Source organism: Neovison vison, chromosome 5, assembly GCF_020171115.1.
Source record: "Neovison vison isolate M4711 chromosome 5, ASM_NN_V1, whole genome shotgun sequence".
Classification (NCBI taxonomy): domain Eukaryota; kingdom Metazoa; phylum Chordata; class Mammalia; order Carnivora; family Mustelidae; genus Neogale; species Neogale vison.
Genome location: NC_058095.1, coordinates 67,404,082 through 67,428,919, shown reverse-complemented (window position 1 = coordinate 67,428,919; position 24,838 = coordinate 67,404,082). Strand labels below are relative to the sequence as shown.

Below are 24,838 nucleotides of genomic sequence, written 5' to 3'. Positions count from 1 at the left end.
GAGCCCACAGGAAGGTTGCTGGAGGCCACCTTCTGCAGGGCAGGGGGAGCTCCCGCGGTCAGATGTGCGGGGACTGCAATGCAGGAGTGTGGTTCCCAAAGGGGGCTCAGTCCCTGTACCCTCCTCCCTTCCTCAGGCTGAGCTGGGCGGGTGAGGGGCTGATGGGAAGGTCCTCTGCCATCGCCTGCGAGAAGTCCTACCCATGGCGGGGAGAAAGGCTCGGCAGGGAGCCCCCGAGGAACGTGCGGGTCTGTGAGCCATAAGACCCATGGAGGCCGTGCCTCAATTCCCAACCCACAGGGACACTGAGTCCATGGCTCTAAGTTATGGCTGATTTGGGGTGGTGGCTGTGTGGCGGTGAAACAGTGACGGAGATGTTTGCTGCCAGCGCAGGGGTGCTCCTCCCTGTGTTTCCCCCTCCTTGTCCCCTCATCTGGATGGCGGGGCTGGGAGAGAAGCCTGGTCCTCCCCAAGGACGAGCGTGTATGCATGGTCTGGGGGCCACACCACGGCCTTCCCTCTCCTCCTTACATATCCAAACACTGGTCCTCCTGCTGCCCGCAGGAGAAGGGGGCGTCTCTGTTTACACCTTGGGGTCTGTGCTGAAAAGGAGGTTTCCGTTTAGAAGAAAGAGCATTGCTGCCGGTTTGGGGCTCAGTGTTAGGTACCGAGCGGCAAAACAGGGGGCAAAGGTCGGGCGATGCCGTTAGACCATCATTCTGACCATCTACCAAAGGGCTTTGGACAAAACCCACTGCTTTGTCTCCGGTCTCCGGTTTTGCAAATGGGACACAGGTCAACCAAGAATGTTGGTCTTCTGTTCGGACAACTCCCCGGAGAGCTCGGCACTGCTGTTCGTCCTCCTCGTCCTGCCTGCTGTGCAGATCCCATTTGCTCACTTTCATCCCTCAGCGTCTCAGCACGTGGGGGAGGGGGGTTCACAGGTGTCATTAGCTCCGTCCCCCCAGCTCACAAACTGGAAGCGTGAGGCAGTGGTTGCTTTCCTGAAAAACTTGAAAAGCAGATGGTTTAGGAATTTCGTGTGTCCCTACTTCTTTCCCCTGATAGTTGCTGTACCTCCGGCCTGCAAATCCTGTGCCCGGAGCAGAGGGTAGGAAGGGTCGTACAAAATATATCACTGTCCCTGTCCCCACGGGTTTAAAAATCCAGTGAAGTAAACGTGTAAATAGAGCTTTCAAGTGAATTGAAAATGGTGATTATTTATCCAACTTAGAACATGAGGAATGGAAGGAACACACAAAACCTGATTTAAGAGTTTTTTTTGTGTTTCCCATGATGCTGTCCATTTTGGGGAAGGCCTGACAGAGACTGGGCTGTCGTGTGAAGGTCTGGCTGTTACCATGTCCCTGGTGAGGTCAGTGTTTGGAGCAGGTACAAAGGTAATGCTTTTTCCCCAGATTGTGTGGGTGGCATCAGCAGAACTGTCAGACGGCCAAGACAGGTTTGGTCTTAGCTCCTCTTTCAAATTTCTCAGGGTTGGAATTTTTGGGGTTTTTTTTTGTTGTTTTTTTTTCCTAATAAAGAACTTGAGATTCAGAGAGGAGAAGATGCTAGCCCAAGGTCACACAGCATTTCCTGGTGATGCTAGGAGTTCATCTGATCCAGTCTTCGTGGCCAGGCGTCTGGTTCTCACGGCAGCTGGTTAGGGAAGCACTCGCTCAACTTTTCCTTCCCAGAATCGAACGCAGACGGTGACGTAGTCAGGAAGGCGGGGAAGGGATGGCAATGACAAATGCGGAGAAGCAGCAAACTGATGAGAAGGTCAGAGGTGGTGAGCGCTCAGCACACAGCCGGGCTCTTGCCTCAGAAAGGCAGGCATGTCCCACCGGGAGTCGGTGGAATCGGGGAGCCGGAGGTGGCCCAGGAGTGATTCACGGGGTCATTGTCCCAGACCTGGGCCCGCTAGGAAGGTTGTCCGGGCACCATCCTCCTCTCCTGAAATGAACACAGATCCGCTGACACTCCGATGAGGACCAGAAGCACCAAAGAGACCACAAACCCAACAACGAGAGGAAACTCACAGCCAAGGAAATAGCGTTAACAGTACTGAATGCATTCGGTGTCCATCGGCAGATGTGAAAGGGCACCATCCACGAAACCGGGGCAGACTGTGATAAAAATTATTTAGAAGTTCCAGGAATTTAAAAAAACAACAACAACAAAAAACATGTAATTATGGAAATGGGCCGATGGGTTAATGGGAACTATACACAGGGCAGAGCAAATGATCATTTTTGAGGGCCAAAGTGCAGGACCCACGTGATGGGATCGAAAGGGCACATGTGTGAACCGCCTGCTGCATGCTCCCAGATGCAGCTGGGCTCTGGTGTCCATGCACCAGCGAGTGAGGAATTTGAGAAGGGTGTTGTGGGGAGGGGCAACATTCAACCCCAAAATAGTTAATGGTGTCTTAAAACCAAAGAAGACCAGATACTGAAAGGCCCACTGTGTGCTGTGCAAGATGAACTAAAAAGGAGTGCAGAGTGGCCAGGGTGGACTGGGAACATGGCCCTGACTCTTGGGGACGGGAGTGTAACCGGGGCCCTGGATGATATCCTCAAACAACCCCCGTAGTCAGTGCAGACCAGCGGGGGAGGGGAGCAGAAAGTATGGATTTCCAGACTTTTCCCACATTGGTGTTGTGGCCGTCAGACCCTGACTTGGTCTGCAGCGTTCCCCACCTCCTGGGGCTCGTGCTTTCGTGGGACCCCCATCCCCGAGTGGGGGGTCTGTCCCGTGGGATGCGGCAACGGTGGCTGGATGGCCTTCCTGGGCTCACGTAATAGACTTGGGACCCTCCCGCCAGTAGCCGCTCTGCAGTGACTTTCTTGCGAGAGGGCCACATGTCAGGAGCAAGTGTGGATCAGAGGGACCGAGGTCTCTGTCCTAAAACCACAGACACTCAGTTCTGCCAACAGTGTGGGGGAGAGCCTGGGTACGGACATGCCCCAGTCAGGCCTCCAGTGGGAACACAGACCACTAACACCACCTTGATGGCAGGCGGCCCAGGGAGGTCCACCCCAGACGTCCAACCCATGGGAGCTGGGGGAGGGTGCCTGGGGTTTGGCTCGAGCTGCTGGGTTCGTGGTAATTTGTCACGTGGCAAAGGCAAGCAGCCCAGCTGACGATGGTGAGGTGTGATCTCAACCGCTGCCAGTAGCACTGTCGGCCGGGTGCAGGGGCCCTTCGAGGCAGGCATGGGTCACTGTGTCACCGTATCGGCAGAGGACGGGGTCCTGCCTGCGAGGCAGGCGTGGGTCACCTGGTTGGCAGGGGACGGGTCCTGCCTGTGTGGTGGGCCTGGGTCACCGAGACGGCTGGGTGTGAGGTTCAGACAATGGGGCGAGATCAGTGAGTGACCTGACGCCAACGTCCAGGTGACTGGCAGTCTTGTGGTCAGGACAGCTGGCATGCGATGGGAGGGAGGACCGGCTTGTCCTGTGGCCACACCTGCTGCCCTCTGACTACTCAGTGTCCCAACACTCGCCACCCAGACCCGTGTCCCAGCCACACTGCAGGGGGACAGCGGCTGAGCCCGGGCAGGGCCGGGAACGGGTGTCTTTGCACAGGAGAAGAGCTGCCCGGCCTCCCCCAACTCCCTTCTCTCCACATTTGCTCTTCCAGTTTCGGTCGGCCGCGTAGCCCAGGTGCCTGGTACACTTGCGGTTGAACTCGGCCACCAGGGAGCTGTATGGGTTCTGGATCAGCAGGATGGCCGAGTCAAACATCTCAATCTCCCTGTGGCCGCTCTCGTGGGTCTTCTCGCAGATGGTGCGCCGGCTGCCGGTGGTCCTTCTTGCCTTTTAACCCTGAGGAGGAGACAGGGGGCCGCTGAGGATGGTGATGGACCCCACTGTGGCAGCAGGCAGAGCTGAGCGTACCTCCAGGAGACCCCACAAGTCTGGACCCTGCAGGCGCATGCCTGTGGGCGTCTGCAAGGTGATTTCCTGCGAGCATCGCCAACAACCCGAGAGGCAGTCATGGCCTCAGGCGTGGCTCAGAGTGGGCAGGACACCTGCCAGGATCGCAGGGCAGCACAGGGTTCTGGGCCCCTGGTGCAGCTGTCCCTGTGAGGCCGGGCTTCCAACCCCCGCCCAAGCAGTGGGCCCTGGAGTCCTGTGGCGGGGTCCCAGCCCTCCCCACCCGTAACAGAGTCACACGTGGGTCAGCAAGACGCTGTGGGCTCGTTCAGTGGTGGCCTTTATGCTGGGGATGGAGGGGCACCTCCCAGGAACTAGGAGTAGGGGGCTGATCAGGGGGTGCAGCCAGATGTCACAGAAGGACCCCCCAGAAAGGTGCCTTAGAACCTAGACTCCAGCCATATTCCGACAGACCCAGGGTCCGCCAGCCGGGGACCCATGCTCCATAAACGAACATGTGTGTCTCCTGGGCTCTTGGGGACAGCGACGAGCCCCAACACCATCTGCTTCGTGAGTGGGGGAGGGGGGCATGCAAAGGTGCAGCAGGCAGGGCCAGGTTCTTTGATGCTGGGAAACAAGGCCTCTGAGTCCGGTTTACCTCCTGGAACCCAATCCAGTTCAAACAGATCTCTGCCCCAGGCCTAACAACCACCAGCCTTCGCTGGGGCTCCTACTGCCCAGCACCGGGGACGAGGGAAAGAGGAGCCAGACCATGGGCTGTAAACACGGGATCAGGATCGGGATTGGGTCCCCAACACCCCAAGACCTGCAGTGTCTTCTGTGTGCGGCGGGCTGTCCCCACAGCAGCTGCTCTGTGTGTCCCATGGGCCACAATCGCCCAGGACAGACTGGGTGCCCATGCATGTCACTGGGGGGTTGGTGCAGAGGCCAGCGGCCACCCTGCGCCAGTCCCATAAGCCTCACAGGGGGAACCCCCAGGGCCATCACACGTGGCCACGCCAGCCACTTGCAGACCAAGACCACCAGCTGTGCAGATGGCTACGGTCCTCTAGACGAGCAGGTGGCCACCAGCCCGTGCCATGGGACTCCACGGGCGCCAGGCCACAGCAGGCAGGACCCTGGAACAGGTCATCTGGCCGCCCCCCTGGAGGCGCCGATAACACTCTGGGTATAAGGATGAGTGACCAGCTTTCTTGGCTTCTCCCACCAGACCAGAGCCCCCCGCCAAGCTCAGGATGCTATGGACCTGGGCTTCTCTTCCTAAACCATAGTCCGGTCAGGAATCTGGATGCATCGGGGGTGACACATGACGGTGGACTGACAGCCCTTCACTTGGCTGGGGTTTTCAGTCCTACTCAGCACAGAGAGGCCTCTCACTTCTGCAGGGAGAGACTAAGGGCCACACAACTCCAGGGAGCTTTGAACCAATCTTCAAAAAAACAGCGTTTTGAGGAGCTCCTTCTGGCCTCCCAGAAAATCAGACAAATGAGCCGGTGACGTCTCACAGAATTACTGCAGGTTCTGCCAACGAAGGGAAATTCGGAAAGTGGTCATAGCGTGGGAGCGCAAGCCACCAGGATGGATGTCCCGAGTCCGAGGCCAGCCGCAGGGCTGGGAATGTGTTTGCAATGCTGGTTCCCCGGCCCCCTGGACCAGCCCCCAAGACTCCAGGCCCTGTGGCCCTCACTCACCCTTGTTGTACAGGATCCCATCAAAGCTGTAACTTCCCATGTAGAAGCAGGTGGCGTGCTCGATGAGGTGCCACACCCACGTGTTCCTGGCTCCTGGGAAGCTCGGCAGAGCCACAAACACCTTGGCCTTGGTGGGCAGAAACTGCCGGTCCATGCAGCGAGTGTCTGAAAGGCCAGAGGCTGACCACCGACCGCCCCACCCGGACCCACCACCCCCAGTCTCCTGCTTCATCGATGGGGAAACCGAGGCAGTTCCAGGGGGGAGGGGACGGCCACCCAGTCTTGTGCCCAGAGAGAGCTCCGGGGATGATGAGGCCCCCCACAGCTGGGGCAGGGAGCCCTGGCTCCCCATACAGCGCAGAACATTCCAGATTCTGCCGGAGGGTGGTGGGGCCCTGCTTCATGGCTCTCCTGCTGTTCCTCAAAGTACCTCCGTCCCAAGACTCAGGGAAAGGTCAGGTGTGTCCCGTGTCCAGCTTCCAGGGACAGTGGTGGCCTCCCCTCCCTACCCCAGGACGCATGCGGCCGCACTGGTCTCTCCAAATGCCCAGAGAGCACACACGGCTGACATGGCAGGGAAGGCCCCTCACACCTCATGCCCAGCAGCCGAACTCACCCTGCACGGGCTTCTGGTAGATCTCGCAGTATCCAGCCAGCCTCTGTGCCTTGAGTTCCTGGCCACATAGCGCACTATCCACGGCATCCCGGAAGCTGAACTGAGGCATGGGGTAAGCACAGTAGCACTCCCAGCCCCACAGGATGGCCAGGGGGAACTTCTGCCGGGGAGCAAGGGGGGAGAAGCATGTGGGGTGCCCACCGGGGCCAGGCCTCCCGGCTCCTATCAACATGGACGGTGGCCATTCTTCCCGTGCAAGCCCAGGGGAGGCACGGCGCACGGGATGTGACTTTCCACCCAGCAGCTCAGAGTGGGTTGGGGACCTGACAACAGTCAGTGTGAGCCAGGCCCGGGGCTAATATTGGGGGGCCAGCGGGAGTACAGGGAGGACCGGGCTCCCCGGGCAGGGCCGTCTGCAGGAGCCAGTGCGTGCGAGGGTCAGGATGGGGCAGGTGAGCACACATACTGTGTTGTGGGCCCACCGGCCGTGAGTCCCAAAGGGACCTCTGGCGTTCCCGCTGGGGCTCCCTGGGGAGGAGACCAGCCCAACCCAGCTGCGGGGGGCAGGGCGTGCAGGCCAGGACATTCACGAAGTCCCTGCCGGCTCTGCCAGGATTAGGGGCAGGGCAGCGCCTCACAGTGAGGCCGGTTCCTGGCCTCCCTGGCCTCCTCTGTGGGGTTCGTTCCCTGCTCCCTCTGCCCCCACAGAGGAAACCGCTGGGTGCTGTGTGACCTCGGGCGAGGTGCCGACCCTCTCTGCCCTTCACCACCGAACACGGGCAATCAAATTCACCTTGCACGTCCCTTATGAGGGTGGCCCAGCGCGGGGTATGGCGCGTGTGGGTGCTCTCTGGGTACCCAGCCCCGCCCTCCCTGCCTGCCCTGCTTCTTACAAATAGAAATGCAGTGGGGAGGTGGCAGGGAGGGAGGTGGGAACCAGAGGCAGCACCACACAGACATTTTTATTTTTTGCTCACAGCAAAAATATCGTAAATAAATAAAAGAAAAATCAATAGCGTTTTCTGAGCATGGCTTGGCAAAGTGAGGATCTCCGAGCTCAGAAAGTCGCGGGGCCCATCCCAGTCATGGTTGGGGGGGGGCGATGCAGAGCTTGCAGGTGGGGGGGGTGCTCCTGTGCTCAGGCGTGTGCCCCCCAGTGCCCTGCACCACCACCAGAGCCTCTCCCCGCCTCCCTCCTCCTCCTAGACACCCATAGGCAGCTGTGCCCCTGCTGAAAGCTGCCAGGGTCCTGGCCCTGTCCCTCTGAGAACTGAGCTGCCACATGGGGACAGAAGCCTAGACCCTGCACTGACACTGCACACCCCCTCCACACACACCTGCACTCCCCACCACGCACCCCTGTGCACCCCCACCACGCACCCCTGCTCACTCTACTACACAGCGCTGTGTACCTGCACAAAGCGCCCCTGCGTATCTCCATCACATACCCCCATGCACCCCCACCACCCATGCCCATCACTGCTACAGCACCAAGCCCCCCTCCCCCATGCGGGAAAAGCCCTAAAACAGCCCGGAGGCCCCATCCAGAATGCTAGTATCTATAAAACAGACAAGTCCTTCAGCTGCTGGCTTGGAAGAGGGGGAGGACCTGGCTTCTCTCCGGTCTCCTCACCAGCTTGTCTTCTCCCCTGGGACCAGAGCCCTGGTCCCCATGCTTTTTCTGGACAAGGCTTGGCACAGGGATTTTCGGAGGATGAAGGATGGGGGAGGCAGTAGCTCAGGGTGTCTGGGCTTCCTGGGCGTAGGGACCAGGGAGGAAGCAGCAGGCGTGTAGCCCGTCAGATCCCGACACTGACCCTGACACCTCTGTGCCTCAGTTTCTCTGTCTGCGAGCCCCTTCTCCTCTCTCAGGACTCCATGCCACCGCCTCCGCCCCCCGTGTTTGGGGGACCTGAGGGTTTGACGCTCTGCCCGTAGGCTCCTCTCCAAGGTCCCCATGCCCGGAAAGTTGGAAGTCACACCCCAACTGCACCTGTCAGACCCGCCCATGGCCACAGCAGCCCAGCCCCCAGCAACCCGCACCCTTGGGCACTGCAGCAGGGCCCGCCTTGGCATTTAGGGCTGGGACCTGGACCGGGCCATGAAGCAGCACCGGTGGAGCCCCCAGCCATCTCTCTGTACCACGCGGTATCTGTCCCAAGCCCACGTCCGACCCCAACCTCAGGATGCAGCTATATTCAGAGACGAGGTCTCTAAAGATGTAATTCAGTTAAAATAGGGCCATGGCGGGTGCAAGCCAATCCGATTAGTGTGGTCATAAAAAGAGTTTCGGACACAAGACACACAGACGACCATATGAACACACAGGCACAAGACACCTGTCTGTGAGCCCACAAGGCCTGAGAAGAAACCAGCCCAGTGACACCCCACCTTGGGTTTCTGGTTTCCAGAGCCCCGAGAAGTGCGACCCCCCTGTCTGTGGCACTTTGTTCAGGCAGTTGTGGTGACCTTCTGCACTGGGGTCCTTATGGTCCTTGGCCATGCACCACTGGCACACGCAGAACTCAGGAACTTTGCACCTGCTGTTCTCTCTGCCTGGAACGTCCTGCCCCAGACCTCCCCCACTTATTCAAGCCCCTTTCCCTGAGAGGCCTTCACTAGTCATCCTGGTTCACACCACCACACCCTTCCCACCCCCACGAGACCCCCATCCCTTTGCTGAGACCTCTGGTTCTGCCCATGGGAACCACTGGGTCCCGTTTCCTCCCGCAGTCAACCAAGGTTCTGACTTGTGCTCTATGGTCGTCCAACTATCCTAGAATATCCTGGAAACAGGATCCCTTGGTGTGGACTTTCCCTTCCCTCAGAAATCAGTGGGCCCACACTTGATTCCCATGGAAGAACCTGCAGCTGTGGTCCACACGCAGACACACCAAGGGACATCTGTTTGCCCCACATGTCTGCGGTCTATCTGCTGTGTCCTCAAGAGCACCGGCAGGACCGGGTCCTAGAAGGAAGTGTCCCTCTACCAGTGGTCACCCCTGGTGGGGGTCACACCCCATTAGCGACCCGAGCCCCTCTGCTTCCTCGAGTGGATGGAACCGTCAAGTTCCGGGCATGTGCAGAGCATGGGGGAGGGCAGACAGTAATGCGTTTTTATTTACAACAGAACAGAACTGGATTCTGAAAACACAGGACAATTTCCAGCCCCTCGGGGATTTCTACATGATTTCCACAAAAATTAAATATTGATGAAACCTATTCTGCCAGCTTCCCTGCTCCCCCCACTCCCACCGTTTTCTCAATGTTTGGAGAAGGGGAGGCAGGAGGGAGACACATCTGTGGGACCATTTCCATCGGAGGGGCATAGGGGGACGGGGTGGGGGACAGGTCTTCACCCAGAACTGCGTCCAGAGCCTGGGCCTGGTGGCTGCCACATGCACAGTGATTCAGTTGGGTGCTGGGTCATGGTAGCCGCGGCTGGGCCCTCCCATCCCGGGAACCCCCCTGCAAAGACACGGTCATGGCCAAAGGTCAGGTTGTGGACATCCCAGCAGGCCTGTCTGTCTCTGTCCTCCTTGAGCGCCTTTCTTGCGGTTGGTCCCCAGGATTATAGACAATCACAAAAACATCAGAGATCAGAACTCGGGCAAACTGAGGCAAGGAGGCAGGTGCTGAGCAGCCCAAGACTTCCGACCATGAGACCGATTGGGGGCAGAAGCAGCCCGGGGCTCTGCCCAAGACCGCACTCAACTCCATGGACACACTCACAAAAATGGGGGGTTCTGGTGATATCTGCAAACCAGAATGGAGCTTGCCTTCACCGATCTCCTACCTCCCTTCACTCTGAGGCCACTCTGGACATGCACACCCAGAAGGACAGAAGGTGCCTCGGGGTGGTGGCTGCTGGGATGGGTGTGGAGGGCAGGCGTCACGGTCAACCACAGCCTATCGGCAGAGCCCATTACTGAGCACGTGTCTTCCGCTGACATGACGCCCCTGCTGTCGGCTGCAAAGTAGGAGTTGTGTGGTCGGGGAGACAGCCCCAGAGCCAGGACCAGCTCACGCTCCCCTCTGCTGTGGAAACCCACAGCTTCGAATGGCATCGTTGGGAATCAGTGAGAATGCCATGGTTCAGGGCCACGAGACTGGCCAGGACCACAAGGCAAGGACGTGTCTGCACAGGGACACACACCCAGGTCACAGATTCTGAAGCCACCTTCCACCGTCTTTGGAATGAGGCCACATGACTCGCTTGTGGAAACGCATCTGAGGTCTCACAAGTGACGCGGGAGACACGCGAGTCCCTCACACCACTGACTCCATGTGTCATGACGCGAGGAGAGCATGATGAGCTGCTAAAAGCTTGACCTTCCAGCTTTCATGTTCATGGCAGCTTGGCTTGTAACCGCAAAGAAAGAGCCCAGAGTGGGCGGGAGGAGAGTCTCATGCCACAAAGGACACGTGGAACAAAGGAAAACAAAAGGAGAGATTCCCTTTTTTTTTTTTTTTCTTTAAGCAGCCTCCATGCCCAGCACAGAGCCCGAGGCGGGGTTTGATCTCACGACCCTGAGACCATGAGCTGAGCTGAGCTGAGCTAAGAGTCCGACGCTCAACGGGCTGAGACACCCACGTGCCCCGAAAGATTCGGCTTCTGGCAACATACCCTTTGAACGAAAGACCTAAAGATGTTAAATGCCATTGGTAGTTTTCTCTGATGCGGTAACGTCACTGGTGAGTTCTAATTTAATTTCACGTTTTCCAAATTTTCAAAATAGATGTGTGTTACCTTTATAGACATCCACCCCCAGAACACAATAAATTTTCTTTGAAGACACACGGTGTAACGTCGACAGGTTTATGGCCAAAATCATGAGAGAAGCCCAAGGCTGTGCTAGGTGGTCACCAGCAGACAGGACCAGTGAGCATTTTAGCAAAGGGAAAAACCTCCCGAGGTCCAGAGGGTTAATTCACAAAACCCAGACGCTTACTGCCCCACCACTGGCCGGCTGCAGAGGCAGCGCCCTTTCCCCACCCTGGGACAGCCTGCACCTGCCGGGATCCAGGTGGGTCCACAGAACAGCCGTGGTGCAGGGAACAAGCCGGGTCAGCACCACAGGAAAGCCCAAGAAGACCCGCCCAAGTCATCAGTCATCTATAGGAAGAGCTTACACTTGTCTCCCTTATTCTCGCCTTCCGACAGACCAGGAGTAGGTGCAGGGAGAGGGGACCTCCGGCCGCACGCAGGATCCCTGTGGAAGGATCAGGGGCCAGCAACCCGTCTGCCCACCGTGCTGGAGCCCCTAGCCAGCCCCATGTCTGCCATCCCAGGTCCAGGCATGGAGACAGGGCAGGTCTGTCCCTATGGCCTCAGAATATCAGACCAGATGGCTTCTCTGTGCTTGGACACATGTGACATTGGCTGAGCCCCTTGCCGGTGGTCAAGACGGTCATGGCACTGACGGTGCCCCACGTGTCCTTCTGTCCGGCCACATCGTGATGTTCCTGAACCATCGCAACCAACCCACAAACCACGGTGGAGACGTCCCCTCTGGGGCCACAAACGCCCCTGACAGCGCGCGACCCAGACCGTCCCTCGAGAAGCCCAGCCCGACCCCAGCCTTGGCTCCACGGTGAGGGTCCGTGAAGTCACTGTGCCCTCACTCACCAAATCGGAACACTGAAAACCACAGAAGTGCTCCACAGTGGGGGAGGGGTCGTGTAAACACCAGGATGTCCGCGCGAGGGAGCCCAAGATGGGGAAAGTGCTGCCCGTGCCAGGACGGAGCAGTCCCTGAGCTCAACCCACCGGGTGAGGAACAGGAGCTGCCAGTCCCCTCCCCAGGCGCCACTCGTCAGGAACCGTGGCACCGTCCGGACAGGACTGGTGTCTGCTCCCATGGCCACGACCCCTTCTGGCTCAGGCAGTATGTGGGGGGCAGCGTGTCCCCCTCGGAGCACGGGGAGGGTAAAGTGGGTCACCTGGCACGTGGGGCGCCTCCAGGTTTGCAGATGGAGCGGCCAGGTCTGGTGCAGCCGAGCTCCTTGGACTGGCAATGACAGTGGGCACTCCGGGGCTGCGGACCTCCGGCAGGTGTTCAGAAGCCCTGGGAGGGCCGCGCATAGCAGGTGCACACGGCCTTCCACCCACAGCTCTGCTCCCACATGCGGAGCATGGGAACGCGGGCCTCAACTGGATGCTGTGAGCCCCCAAGGACACCCCAGATACCCTGAAATGCTAGAGCCACAGAGACCCACTCCAAAGGCTGCTGCTTGGGCTGGAAAGTGCAGGAAAGGCTCTGTCTCGGCCCTAATGGGCGCGACTCAAGAGGCACCACATAGGACAGGCTCCCCGGCATCCCCAGAAGCCCACTTCCTGCGGCTCCGAGCCACCGGCAGGGTTAGAACCAGGGGGCCTACCTGGGTCCAAATCCCAGCTCCACCACGTAGGGGATGGGTGACCTTGGATAGCATTTGTGACCTTCTCCACCTCCGTTTCCTCAGCTACAATCAGAGCATGTCCCAGCACCAACCAGACATGGCCGTTAGGAGGGCAGAGCGACTTTCTACGTGGCGAGGGGTGTGGCTGCCACCGGATGAACAAGGACATATACGCCACCATCACCAGGACGCTCCCGTCCTAGCCCCATCCTGTTGCCTGGCCTCCGGTCACAGTCCCCAGCACATGGGGGTCCCCAGACCTCAGCCTACTGCCATGCCCCGGGGCCCACATGTGGGCCACTGGACTGCAACCCAGACCTCAGCACTCTGGGGGTCCCATTGCCTACCAGCCCCACCTGGCCTTGACCACCATGTCCCACCTAGAGCTCCCGCACGAGGCCGGGACAGAGGCCTCTGCACCCCGCCCGCCCTCTGTAGAATCATCTCTGAGCCCTGGCTGAGACAAAGGCACACATGTGACCACGGCCCTGACACCGGGTTCAGCGCCCAGCCCTGTCCATGGGCACAACCGATAAGCCGTCCACTCTCCCCAAGCCTGAGCCAGCACATCCCACTAACAAACCCAGTCAGTTTGACACCTGCCATCGGGGAAGGCATGATCCTTCCAGCCTCATGGCCCAGCGGACAGCATCCCGGCCAGCCTGGGATGCCCATGCAAGACAGACCACACGGCCATCCCAAACCTGCGTCCGGCCCGGGCTCCTGCCCCGTGCAGCGCATGGCACACACGCACATATCACAGGTGCCCTTACCTTCTGGGAACAAAACCCCGAGCACGCGGGCAGCCGGAAGCACCCACGGTACGTGACAGTCCTCCATGTGGGGACAGAATGGGTCTCTGGTGAGACACGGTGCCCCTGGCTGTTGGTGCCTGTTGAGGGGAGACGGTGGGTTCAAGGTCTGGAAAGTGGCAAATAGAGTCAGTGGGGGTTTCAGGCCAGACAGCAGACCGCTCTGGACAGCGTGTGGTGGGCCAGGCTCCTGAGACCCTGGGCACCCGAATCTCTCTACCACGGTCACCGACAAGAGACCACGTGGCTGCAGATGCTGACCTCAGGCCAGTTCTCCTGTCAGCTCCGCGGGATGGTTTCTGCCCCCTCTCTGTCCCTCCTTCTTCTCCCACCAGCTACACAGGGTGGTGTCTGTCCCCCCTCCATTCCTCCTTCCTTCCGCTAGCTCCCTGGGAATGGTATCTATCACCCCCTTCCTTCTCCCACCAGCTCCTGGGGAATAGTGTCTTTCCCCCTTCTGTCCCTCCTTCCTTCTCCTGCCAGCTCCTGGGGGATGGTGTCCGGCCTTGCTCCATCCCTCCTTCCTTCCACAGATCTGCACTAGGCCACCCAAGCGGCTGATATTCTGGAAAATTTTATGTCCCTGCTGTGCAAGTATGTGGAGAAAAGTAGATCCAGAAATGTGAAATGCCGCTGCCACCCCTCGCTGTGCTGTGGGTTAAGACCCGAACTCCCACCAGCCCCAGGAAGGCTCCCCAAGCCCACAAGCTATCCTCCAGCCCAGGTGGAGTAGTACAGCCCCGAGTGGGGTCCTGGCTGCTGGGCCTTCTGGAATGTTCCAGCTCAACAGATTGCACTCTGGCCACACTCGTCAGGGCTGCTTAGGCGGGAGCCTCGCTGTCGTGCCCGCTTTGCCCACCCACCTCAATAGCACCGAGACCCCGTCACCAGCCAGTGCCCTGGGAGACGTCTCCATGCACAACCGTAGAGCAGGACCAGGCCTGGAGTCTGGGAGCCTGTCAGGTGGGCCAGCACTCTGCAGTCCCGGCGCCAGTGGGCAGAGGGCAGCCCTGGGAGGCCGCGCTGAGTGCCTCCCGCCTTCCCGCTAGGGGCCCCAGTCTCCATGAGCAGGTGTGTGGCCCCTCACCCTCTCCCGGGCTTTATGGACTGCATAAAGCTATGTAGATATGTATCAATGTACGTCCTCATACACACATATACGGAGTTGCATTTCTTTGTTCCTGTTTTTATTTTTGTTTTTCGTTACCTTGAACAACTCTGTAAAAGTTATCTTTAGAGGAACCTGGGTGGTTCAGTTGGTTAAGCAGCTGCCTTGGGCTCAGGTCATGATCCCAGGGATCAAGCCCCACATCGGGCTCCTGGCTACGCAGAGATCCTGCTTCTTCCTCTCCCTCTGCCTGCGGCTCTGCATACTGGTGCTCGCTCTCTCTCCCTCTCTCTCTCTGTGTCAAATGTGTTCACTTTTTCTGTGTTAAATTTTGCTGCCTGCGCTTTTCCTGTGATATCAAGGAATTCATTTCCACGTCCTATATCATAAAGACTTTCCCCTGTTTTCTTCTAAAAGTTGTATAGTTGTAGCTCTTACATTTAAGTTTTTGACTCATTTTCAGTGAAGTTTTGTATATGGTGTAAAGTAAGTGTACACTTCACTGTGTTGCTTGTGAATTTGCAATTTCCCTGAAAGCATTTGTTAAAAAGGCTCTCCTTTCCCCATTGAATGATCTTGGCACCTTTGCCAAAGATCATTTGACCATTTAGAGGAGAGCTTATTACTGGATTCCCTGTTCTCTCCACTGACCTATAGGTCTGTCTTTATTCGAGTACTACATTGCTTTTAGTACTGTTGTTTTATGATAAGTTTCGAAATCAGGAACTGTAAGAACTCCTACTGCATTCTTGTTCAAGATTGCCTTGGCTATCCTTGTCCTCTTGAGATTCCGTATGAATTTTGCAATAGCTATTTTTATTTCTGTAAAAAAAAATGCATTGGGATTTTCATAGAGATCACCTCCCAGGCTTCCCATATGGGGTGGGGTGTCGTCCTGCTACTCCATGGTCACAGACTATCCAAGAACACAGCTGGCTCCTGGCCTGGGGGGAACCGTTTTCAGCAGCAAACCGCCAGGGAAAGAAATTCTCTTCCCAGGCCAAGTTTTCAGCCTCCTGAGCCCCCGGCAGCATGTCTGTGGCCTCAGGAGCTCGCATTGCTTGAAGTTTCTCTGTGTGCCCCTGGTGTGGGTTGGGCCGTGAGCAGATGAAAGCTCTGGTACTAGGCCAGCCCTGGACACAAGGAACGGTAGATGCCACCCACTGGTGCAAACAGGTACAGGGTAGCACCAAACTGCTATGAAGATGAGGAAGAGACTGACTAGGACACAGCGGGGGTGACCTGCCCACTGGGGACCTGACAAGCAGCCAGGAGGAAGGGCAGGATCTAGATGGCCTCACTGTATCCCTGGGTCGCTGCTCCTCCCGACTTTCCTACCTGCCCTGTGTCTCTATGTATGCATGTGTGTGTGTGTGTGTGTTTATGTGTGTGTTGTCCTTCCCCTCTGTTCCTCTCCCCTCCCACCTCCTTCTGCAGTGCTGCCCCTTCTCTGCTTCTCTGCTTGCTGCCCCATCTTTCCCAACTACCTGCCACTGTGTCCACGGCAGTCAGCATCATCTCTCAGCCCCCAGGCCACCTTTCTTGCATACTCAGGCCAGCACCCTTAAAGCCCAAGCCGTGCTTCCTGGGAGAGTGGCAAAGGGCCCTGTGGGGGACAGGGGTCCACCCCGCCTATGGGCCACACTGCAAATGTAGCTGTCGGGGTCAGGGCCAGGGTACAGGGAACGGGCCCCACTCAGGCCCCAGTCCCAGTGTGGGGACTGCTCAGCACCTTCTCCCCCTTCCCACCCGTGTCCAACAAGCTCTAAGACCTATACGGATGAGGGACAGTGAGGGCCTGAGTTCTAGCCAGGCCTGCAAGCCTCTAGGACCCAGCTCTCAGCATGGACTCAGGGTGGCACCAGCCTACCAGCTGGGTGACCTGGGACAGGCAGTGAATCATCTGCGTGTCTCAGCGTCCCCAACTACGGAACAGGGAGGAGAAGACTCCCTCCTTCTTAAAGTGCCTCTGAGGACTGGATAGGGATGAACAGACATGAAGATCTTGGCACGGCAGTTGCCACAGTCAGTGGTGATAATTCGGTTCCGAGTGGCAGCAGCAGCAAGAGAGAAAAGCCCAGAGAGCACCAGGATCGCAGCTGTAGCTGACTGGAGGGCTTATCACCCATTGCTGTGTGGACCCACACATGCCAGGGGACCACTGAGGTCTCTGTGAGAGGGTATTACCAGAAACGATTGCCCTTTGGGTTTCAGTGGGTGCTTGTGGGGACTGTCCAAGGAGACTCCACACCGGGTGCTGTCAGAAAGTAAAGAAAGATCTGTGAATAGAATCCAGTCCGTGGCATCTTCAGGGAGAATAGAGGAGAGACTCAGCTATAGATGTAACCCCAGACACAGGTGTGCCAAGTGTACATGAAGAGCATGGCAAGGGCAGGCCAAACACTGTCACAAGAATGGTGGACAAAAGGCAAGACATAATGCCCACTTGGACCTTCACCCTGTTGCTGGATTAATCAAAATGGGGAAAGAACCCTAAAGGTCTTCAGAGCGTCTCCTAGAGGCCAGAGTTGCACAACATGTGAGCCCACCGTCCAAGATGTCACCCAGAACCAAAGGGCCTGAGACCCAGAGGAGGAGGCAATGCAGGCACTTGCCCAGGAAAGAGAAAATGCGTGTAGCCCTGCCATGCCCGGCTGACGGGTCTGCAGGGGCGCAGCTATGGGACCAACTCTTGCCCCTTAGTGCTTCAGGCCCACCCAGGGGAGATGGCTGGCACCCACTGCACTCCCGTTCCCCTTCCTCAGTTCAGCCTTCAAGCCCATGAGATCTGTGAATCCCCCAAGGGTTGGGAACGAGGGAGTCAACCCCTCCCCAGCGCCTCTGCAGGCCTGATCCTTGCACTGGGCGGCGACCCAACAGAAGCTGTGCGCTTGCACAGGAATTCCTGCACGCGCGCTCACTCCTCAGGTTCCAGGTTCTAAAGCTGTGTCCTGGCAACAGGCCCCGCATTGTGCTCTAGGCCTTCAGCCGTGACTTGGCACCTGAAGGAGAGCACTGCGAGCTTAGTTCGTTAACCTCAGCATCTGGCCTTACCGGACTGCTCTATGGGCACCACCTTGAGCAGGCCGTGCCCCTCCCCCCATCCCCGGGCTCTGCGGGGTCCGCACCTGCCAGGAGGGCTGGTCCGCCCCCACCGGGCTCACTGTGGCCGCAGACAACTCTTGGAGCCCAGGGCTCGTCCGGCGGTCCACGCCCCGGGGTCCACTCACAGGCGGTCCTCCAAGTACCCCGCAAGGTGGCAACCACGCTCAGTCCTAGCAGCTTGGAGAAGGTACTCTGGGATCCAGGCGACCCCTCGCTTTCTTCTGGGGCTTCTCACATCCTCCTGCAGGTGGGGCTGCCGGCTGAAGTCGATGCTGTCAGATGCCAGATCCACAGATGTCCTGCCGCTGCCGCATCGAGTCCATCGTGGACACGGTCACCCCCTGTGTGCTGCAGGGAGTGATCACTGGGCTGCGGCCCTCAACACCCAGAAATGTCCATGATGTCTCCACAGCGGAGCAGGTGTGCAGAGACCACAGAAAGAGCGGCAAAGGGATGGCCCAGATAGAGACTCACAGAAAGGACCCTAAAGGCAATGAGGCCCCACAGGGGGCATTTAGACCCCTGGGGGTCCACGGAGGCCTCTCTTCCTTTGTGCCCAGGCCTGGGCCTCTGCTGAGAGCCGTCCCCCAGAAAGAGAGCTCAGAAGACCCATACAATAAGAAGTCCCCCAGCTCCCATAGGAGCTCTTGTCCCACTCGAAATGCCATTACCAGTTCTTACAGTTCCACCAGGGGGTGCCACCCGGTGCAGAGGAAGAGGGGTCTGCCCACAAGTCAGGCCTCACGGCCCCCGAGGTCCCCCAAAAAAGTCTGCCAAGAGAGCCCCTTGTGTCCTGCCGGAGTGCCTGCACTTCGCCAGAAGAACCAGCCGGAAAAGGATGCCGATACCACCACGGGGCAGAAGGCAGCGCAGAGGAACTACTCATCCCCAGCTGACTGTTCCAGGCCCCGAAAACGCAAGTTTCCTCTGCTGCCACACAGGCGAGGGGAGCCTCTGAGGCTGCCATCACCCCCTGAGCCGGGGTTTCGAGTGACTGCAGAGGACCTGGACCGGGAAAAAAGAGCTGCTCTCCAGCGCATCCAAGATGCTCTTCGAGGGGACACAGAGGCCACCTGCAGCTGTGGCCCAGCTAGCTCATCCAGTGCCTTGGCCCTGCCTGCTGCAGTGGCTGCTCCCCTGCCAGCCTCTGACTCCCAGGTCACCTCCACGGACTGCTCCCGTTCTTCCCAGCCTCTCCTCTTGGGGTCTCACACTGGCATCAGTGGGAGCAATGTTGCATCTACCCAGGCCCTCTCGAAGCCGTCCAGGGAAATCACAGCCTCAGTCACAGCTCCCTCAGGGCTGCCTGTGCTGCCTGTAGGTAATGGAAACCCGGGATCTACTGCCCAGGCCCCACTCGGGGCTGTTGGTGGGCAGTGGCCCGGAACCAGCCCTCTTCACAGCTCTCCCCCGCATGGACAGCCGGCAGCTCAGGCTCCAGACCCAATCCAGGCCCTGAGCACAGCAGTAGTCCAGCTGTCCTTGGGCAGTGGCACCCAGGCGGGTTATGTGGTTCCCTTACCCGCATCTGCCCCCCGGGGCACCCATGCCAGTGACCAGCCAGGTTCGGTTACCTCTTCTGCTGCACTCGCCCCTGGCGCACCTGCTGCCCCTGGCTTGACAGCGGCCCCCCAGCTGCCCGGCCCTGTGTCCCATGCTGGGCCCAACAGCCAGCACCCCGGCCCCCCAGCTGGCAGCACAATGCCAGCCCCCATCAGCATGGGGCTTTTGCCAGCACCCCCAGGTTTGGGGAGAGGAGATGCTGTTGCAGATCTGTGCTCCAGGTTTGGGGCTCTCTGCATCGCAGCAGCAACGAGCAGGGCCCCAAGTGGCCCGCAGGGCTCCAGCGCAAGCCTGGGCCCGAACACAGGGGGCCGCCCACGCCAGAGCACACTATTGGGGATCACTGGAGCCAGCATGACGAACCAGCCGGTGTCAGGAGCCCCGAGTGCCCCTCCCTTCAGTCACATCCCCAGGCACCTGAGCAAGCCGAGGTCCACATCAGATGGCTCCAGCACTTCCAGCAAGGCTGCCTGCGGGGACGGGGGCGTCGTGGCCTCTCCTCCTACCGGCACCGCCTCCCTGGTCAGCAGAGCCCACAGCAGCCTTGCCACCAAGACCCCCTCATCCCCTGCCCAGCGATTGATTAAGTGCAAAAGGGCTGCACCGTGCAACAAGCCATCTTCCTCCACATTGCAGCCCACTGCTGCTGTCCCTGGCTTGACAGCGGCCCCTCAGCTGCCTGGCGCTGTGTCCCACGCTGGGCCCAACAGCCAGCACCCCGGCCGTCCAGCTGGAAGCACAATGCTGGCCCCCATCAGCATGGGGCTTTCGGCAGCACCCCCAGGTTTGGGGAGAGGAGATGATGTTGCAGATCTGTGCTCCAGGTTTGGGGCTCTCTGCATCGCAGCAGCAACGAGCAGGGCCCCAAGTGGCCCACAGGGCTCCAAGGCAAGCCTGGGCCTGAACACAGGGGGCTGCCCAGGCCAGAGCACCCTGTCAGGGACCACTGGAGCCAGCACGACGAACCAGCCTGTGTCGGGAGCCCTGAGTACCCCTCCCTTCAGTCACATCCCCAGGCACCTGAGCAAGCTGAGGTCCACATCAGATGGCTCCAGCACTTCCAGCAAGGCTGCCTGCGGGGACGGGGGCGTCGTGGCCTCTCCTCCTACCGGCACCGCCTCCCTGGTCAGCATGGCCCACACCAACCTTGCCACCAAGACCCCCTCATCCCCTGCCCAGCGATTGATTAAGTGCAAAAGGGCTGCACCGTGCAACAAGCCATCTTCCTCCACATTGCAGCCCACTGCTGCTGTCCCTGGCTTGACAGCGGCCCCCCAGCTGCCTGGCGCTGTGTCCCATGCTGGGCCCAACAGCCAGCACCCCAGCCCCCCAGCTGGCAGCACAATGCCAGCCCCCATCAGCATGGGGCTTTCGGCAGCACCCCCAGGTTTGGGGAGAGGAGATGATGTTGCAGATCTGTGCTCCAGGTTTGGGGCTCTCTGCATCGCAGCAGCAACGAGCAGGGCCCCAAGTGGCCCACAGGGCTCCAGGGCAAGCCTGGGCGCAAACACAGGAGGCCGCCCACGCCAGAGCACCCTGTCGGGGACCACTGGAGCCAGCACGACGAACCAGCCTGTGTCGGGAGCCCCGAGTGCCCCTCCCTTCAGTCACATCCCCAGGCACCTGACCAAGCAGAGGTCCACATCAGATGGCTCCAGCACTTCCAGCAAGGCTGCCTGCGGGGACGGGGGTGTCGTGGCCTCTCCTCCTACCGGCACCGCCTCCCTGGTCAGCACGGCCCACACCAGCCTTACCACCAAGACCCCCTCATCCCCTGCCCAGCACCGGAGAGGACGCAAAAGAGCTGCACCGAGCAACAAGCCATCTCCCTCCACAACACAGCCCACTTTCTTGGGGCCCAAGAGGCAGAGGCTCGGCTGAGCTTCCTGCAGAAGTAGCCGGTGTTGCACTTCCTTCCAGGTGACACCGGTGCAAGACTAGGGTGGAACGGGAGACACAAATCAAGCCTGGTCCTGGAGCAAAATCGGGCTTCCATCCTGCCATCCAACATTGGGAAGACTTCCCAATCCCTGACCCACCATTTTGAGGGAAGGTGGGGGCCTGACGCCTTGTCTGTGATCCCAGGGGCCATGGGCCTTGGGACAGTACACGGAGATCCGTGTCCCTTTGGCCTCCAGTCCCACAGCTCCTGGGACTCCTGCCGCTGCCCATAGGTTTCCCCTCCCCTCTCCCCATGTTCTTCGCAGAACCTTTAGGTGGTGTTCATTTCATTAATTAAAGCCTGTTCTAGTTTCTCTGCATAGCTCTCCTGAGTCTCTTCTGTGGGTCAAGTGGGCAAAAGTTGGCGGCCGAATGGGTGCTGGCATGGAAATCCAGACGCCATCGTTTCCAGGTTCCCATGGCCCAGCAGAGCGGGTAGATCTAGAAGGACGGACCCTTGAAGAGTGAGAGTAGGTTTTCCGTTTCGGGGATGGGCCTGGGAGAACACGGGCCTGGGGAGGGCAAAGTGGGGAGACTCGGCCTTGCCTATTGGAAGCGCTGCTCCTCTCCCACTGGGGACTCCCACTGGGGACTGTTGCTCGGAATCTTCTTGCTTCACAGCCCTAGTGCAATGTAAAGACACTCCTGGCCTAGAGTATGGGTCTGGCATGAAAGACTGTGGCTCAGGGCAAAGGAGGACAGCTTTGCCTTGAGGGTGTGACAGTTCCCTGAGCGCTGAGTGACATCGCACTTCACACAAACACCAGGCCTCCCTCCGTGCATCTCTTCCCTCTGCCAGGCATTTGGGGGCCCCTTCCTCATGGCACTCAGGAGAAGAATGAGGAACAAACAAGTCACCTGGGAGAGGGAGGGAGCAGGGACGACGCTGAAAGGACTGTCACCCCCCAAAACTCCTCAGTCCCATATTTATTAGATACAAGACCACAACCAACAAAGGAGGAGGTTATACATTAGTCATGGGTCTTGTAGGTCAAGCAGAAGGAATGGGAGTCCTATGTTGACCATAGTCTGGTAGTTAAACAGAGTAGGCTGTGCCTGGCCCAGCAGCTTGGAATTTTTGGCTGAGCAAAAGCACATAAAGGGATTATTCTAACAGCTGGCTTTCATGAGGCAGGGGAGACAATGGAAAAGGGAAACAGGTGATGTTCCACCCTGAGCCGCTGGGCTTCAAGGACGTGTATCCTCCTCTCCACCGGAGGCCCGCTGCTAGTTCAGGTTTTCTCAAGGTCATCGTCAAGCATGCTCGTGTGACCAGTACAATTTCTCATTAGTGATATTTCAAGCAGCCTATCATTCTGAGGGACGGTTACATTTCCTCCTTTTTGTTAATGCAGAAGCAGCAAAGTCCGTTTTGCAAGTTCTTGAACCATTAGTCATCAGAAAGATTTCCATGAGCATCTGAGGACTAAGCATAAAATGATTATAGCAATAAAAAGTGTCATCATGCCACCTATAATGCCAGCACCAGTGTTTTGATACAAGCAAAGGGGTTTACATCAGATAAAATATCATTAATCCTTTGTGTGAAAGTCACTCTTGGAACTGATTATAAGGATCGCAAGGAATGCCCTGAATAGTATCATGAAGGTGTTTAATATCCACAGTTAAATTACTGCCATCATGACTACTAATATGGGTCTGGGATGTATCACATAGCACAGCATGGCCTGGGACTTGATCATAAGTAGAAGGACTTGACTGTGACATTGAGATATGAGGAATGTGGCAAGTCTCTGGGTTTCAGTGATATTTCTATATCCATCATGTTCATATATTCCCTACTCAATTTTGCTTAATGTCTAAATCTGCACTCTCATTCTATCAGTCCTATTTTTTTCCCTTGAGATTTCTTTAGATTGAGATCCACTGCTTCTTGGTCAAATAAATCATTTGAATTTTTTTTTAATCATCAGTTAAAAGGGATTTTAACTCTCCCTGGTGCAACTTTCCTGTCTTCATAAGAAAGATGTTAAAATACCCATCTGCCATATTAAATTGCTGATTTTATCTGAATTGCAATCCACATTTCCTAACTTAAATGAGAATTGGTTGAACAAGCATTTTTTCATTTCATTATTCATTCAATTTTTCATTTTATTTTTCATTTGCAAACGTTCTGCTCTTTTGGTTCATCCACTTGTTCTGCTCTATTTCTCCCATAGCTAACATAGAATGTGGCCTCTTATCAGTCCACTTGGGAAATAATAAGGGCTTCTTGTGGCCCTGGGGGAACATGGCAAACTACCCAAAGCCTCCCTCCGACAGAGCTGTGACAATGCAGATCCACCATCTGGACCACAGAGTGGTGTTTCCATTCACTGGGGCGGGAACTGTGGATCTGTGTGGTCTGAAGTTGTTTAGGTCAGAAAGGGCATCTAACTGGGATCCTTATTTCCCAAAGAAAGGAAGGAGTTAAATCAATGGAACTAAGTCAGGAGGAGGAATTGAATGTGTATTAGTCGGCATTCTCCAGAGAAACAACTGACTGTTTACACCTACATCTCCATGTCATCTCTCTCTGGAGAGGGATTTATTAGAAACTGGCTCACACGGTTATGACCCAGGCAGGAGAAGACCAGTGCCCCAGCTCAGAGGCAGAGGGTTAGAAAGAGGGGTGTCTCCCTTACTCAGCCTTTTTGTCCTGGCTCAACCAGTTGGATGAAGCCCAGCAGCATTGGGGTGGCAATCTGTTTTACTGAGTAACCAATTCAAATGTTAGTCTCACCCAGAAACAATCTCATAGGCCCAGAGCAAAGTTTCACCCAATTGGGCACCTTGTGGTCCAGCGAAGCCAACATAAAAAATGAACCATCGCAGCATATTCCACAAGAGTGAATGAAGCTTCTGGGTCATGGGAAATGATACCAAATGAGGTCATGGAGGAAGAAAAGAGAGATTCCCATCTAGGAGGCTGTGCAAGTGCATTTGAGGACCTTTTAAGTGCTTTGAAATTTCATGGAGAGTTTTATCCACATTTTCCATGTTCTAATCCTTGTGGCATCGTTGAGAGTACCTTCAAATCTGCCTTCTAGTTAATTAATTCCTCTGTATCTGCTTAGCCCTCTAGCTGGGTTTATAATTTTAGTTATTTCATTTGTCAATTCTAGAAGTTTTGCCTGGGTTCCTTTCAAATGTCTGGACATTTTTGGTAATCTTTCATCTTGATGTCAGTACTTTCTTTTGAAAATATACAGAGTCTGTCATTTGCAGTATGTGGTCTTTGCAAGCTTTTCTTCTTCTCCTGCCCCTCCCCTGCCCTCCCCTCCCTTTCCGCTTTCCCCTCCTCCTCCCCCACCTTCTTCTTTGATTCACATTCTTCACTGACAACAGTGGGTTCTGATTATTTCCTCAAAAGTTTTTCAATAAGAATATATTAATGCCTGGTTAAAGCACATTCCTATGGAGTAAATTTTATACGTATTTCTATAGGTACCTCTATTGCGAGTAGATGTAGTAAAGTCACATTTTGGCTTAGATTTCTCAGTCCACACAGGCAATGTGAATTTCAGGCTATGAAAAAAAATAAAAGGAAAATTAATGAAAATTAATAAGGGAATTCATAATTAAAATGAATGGAAATTAATATGTAAGGGCTTAATTGTTCATGTTAAAAATAGCCATGCTTTGGGAGAGGAGTGGTTTCCCAGTGCATTTAAGGGGATGACCTTAAGCATCTC

At 57.0% G+C, this 24,838-nt stretch overlaps 1 protein-coding gene across 1 annotated transcript; it reads left to right on the top strand.

The window, feature by feature from the left end:
- The first annotated feature begins 17,930 nt into the window (after positions 1–17,930).
- Positions 17,931–21,097, top strand: LOC122907378 (putative POM121-like protein 1). Its single transcript, XM_044250268.1, has 2 exons — positions 17,931–18,957; positions 20,982–21,097. The coding sequence occupies exons 1-2, from the start codon at positions 17,931–17,933 to the stop codon at positions 21,095–21,097; spliced, it is 1,143 nt and encodes a 380-aa protein (XP_044106203.1).
- The last annotated feature ends 3,741 nt before the right edge of the window (positions 21,098–24,838 follow it).

Coding starts and splice junctions, on each gene's coding strand:
- LOC122907378 (XM_044250268.1), top strand. CDS start 17,931: ATGTCCTGCCGCTGCCGCATCGAGTCCATCGTGGACACGGTCACCCCC. Junction 18,958..20,981: donor GCTGCCTGTGCTGCCTGTAG/GTAATGGAAACC, acceptor TCCCCTGCCCAG/CACCGGAGAGGACGCAAAAG.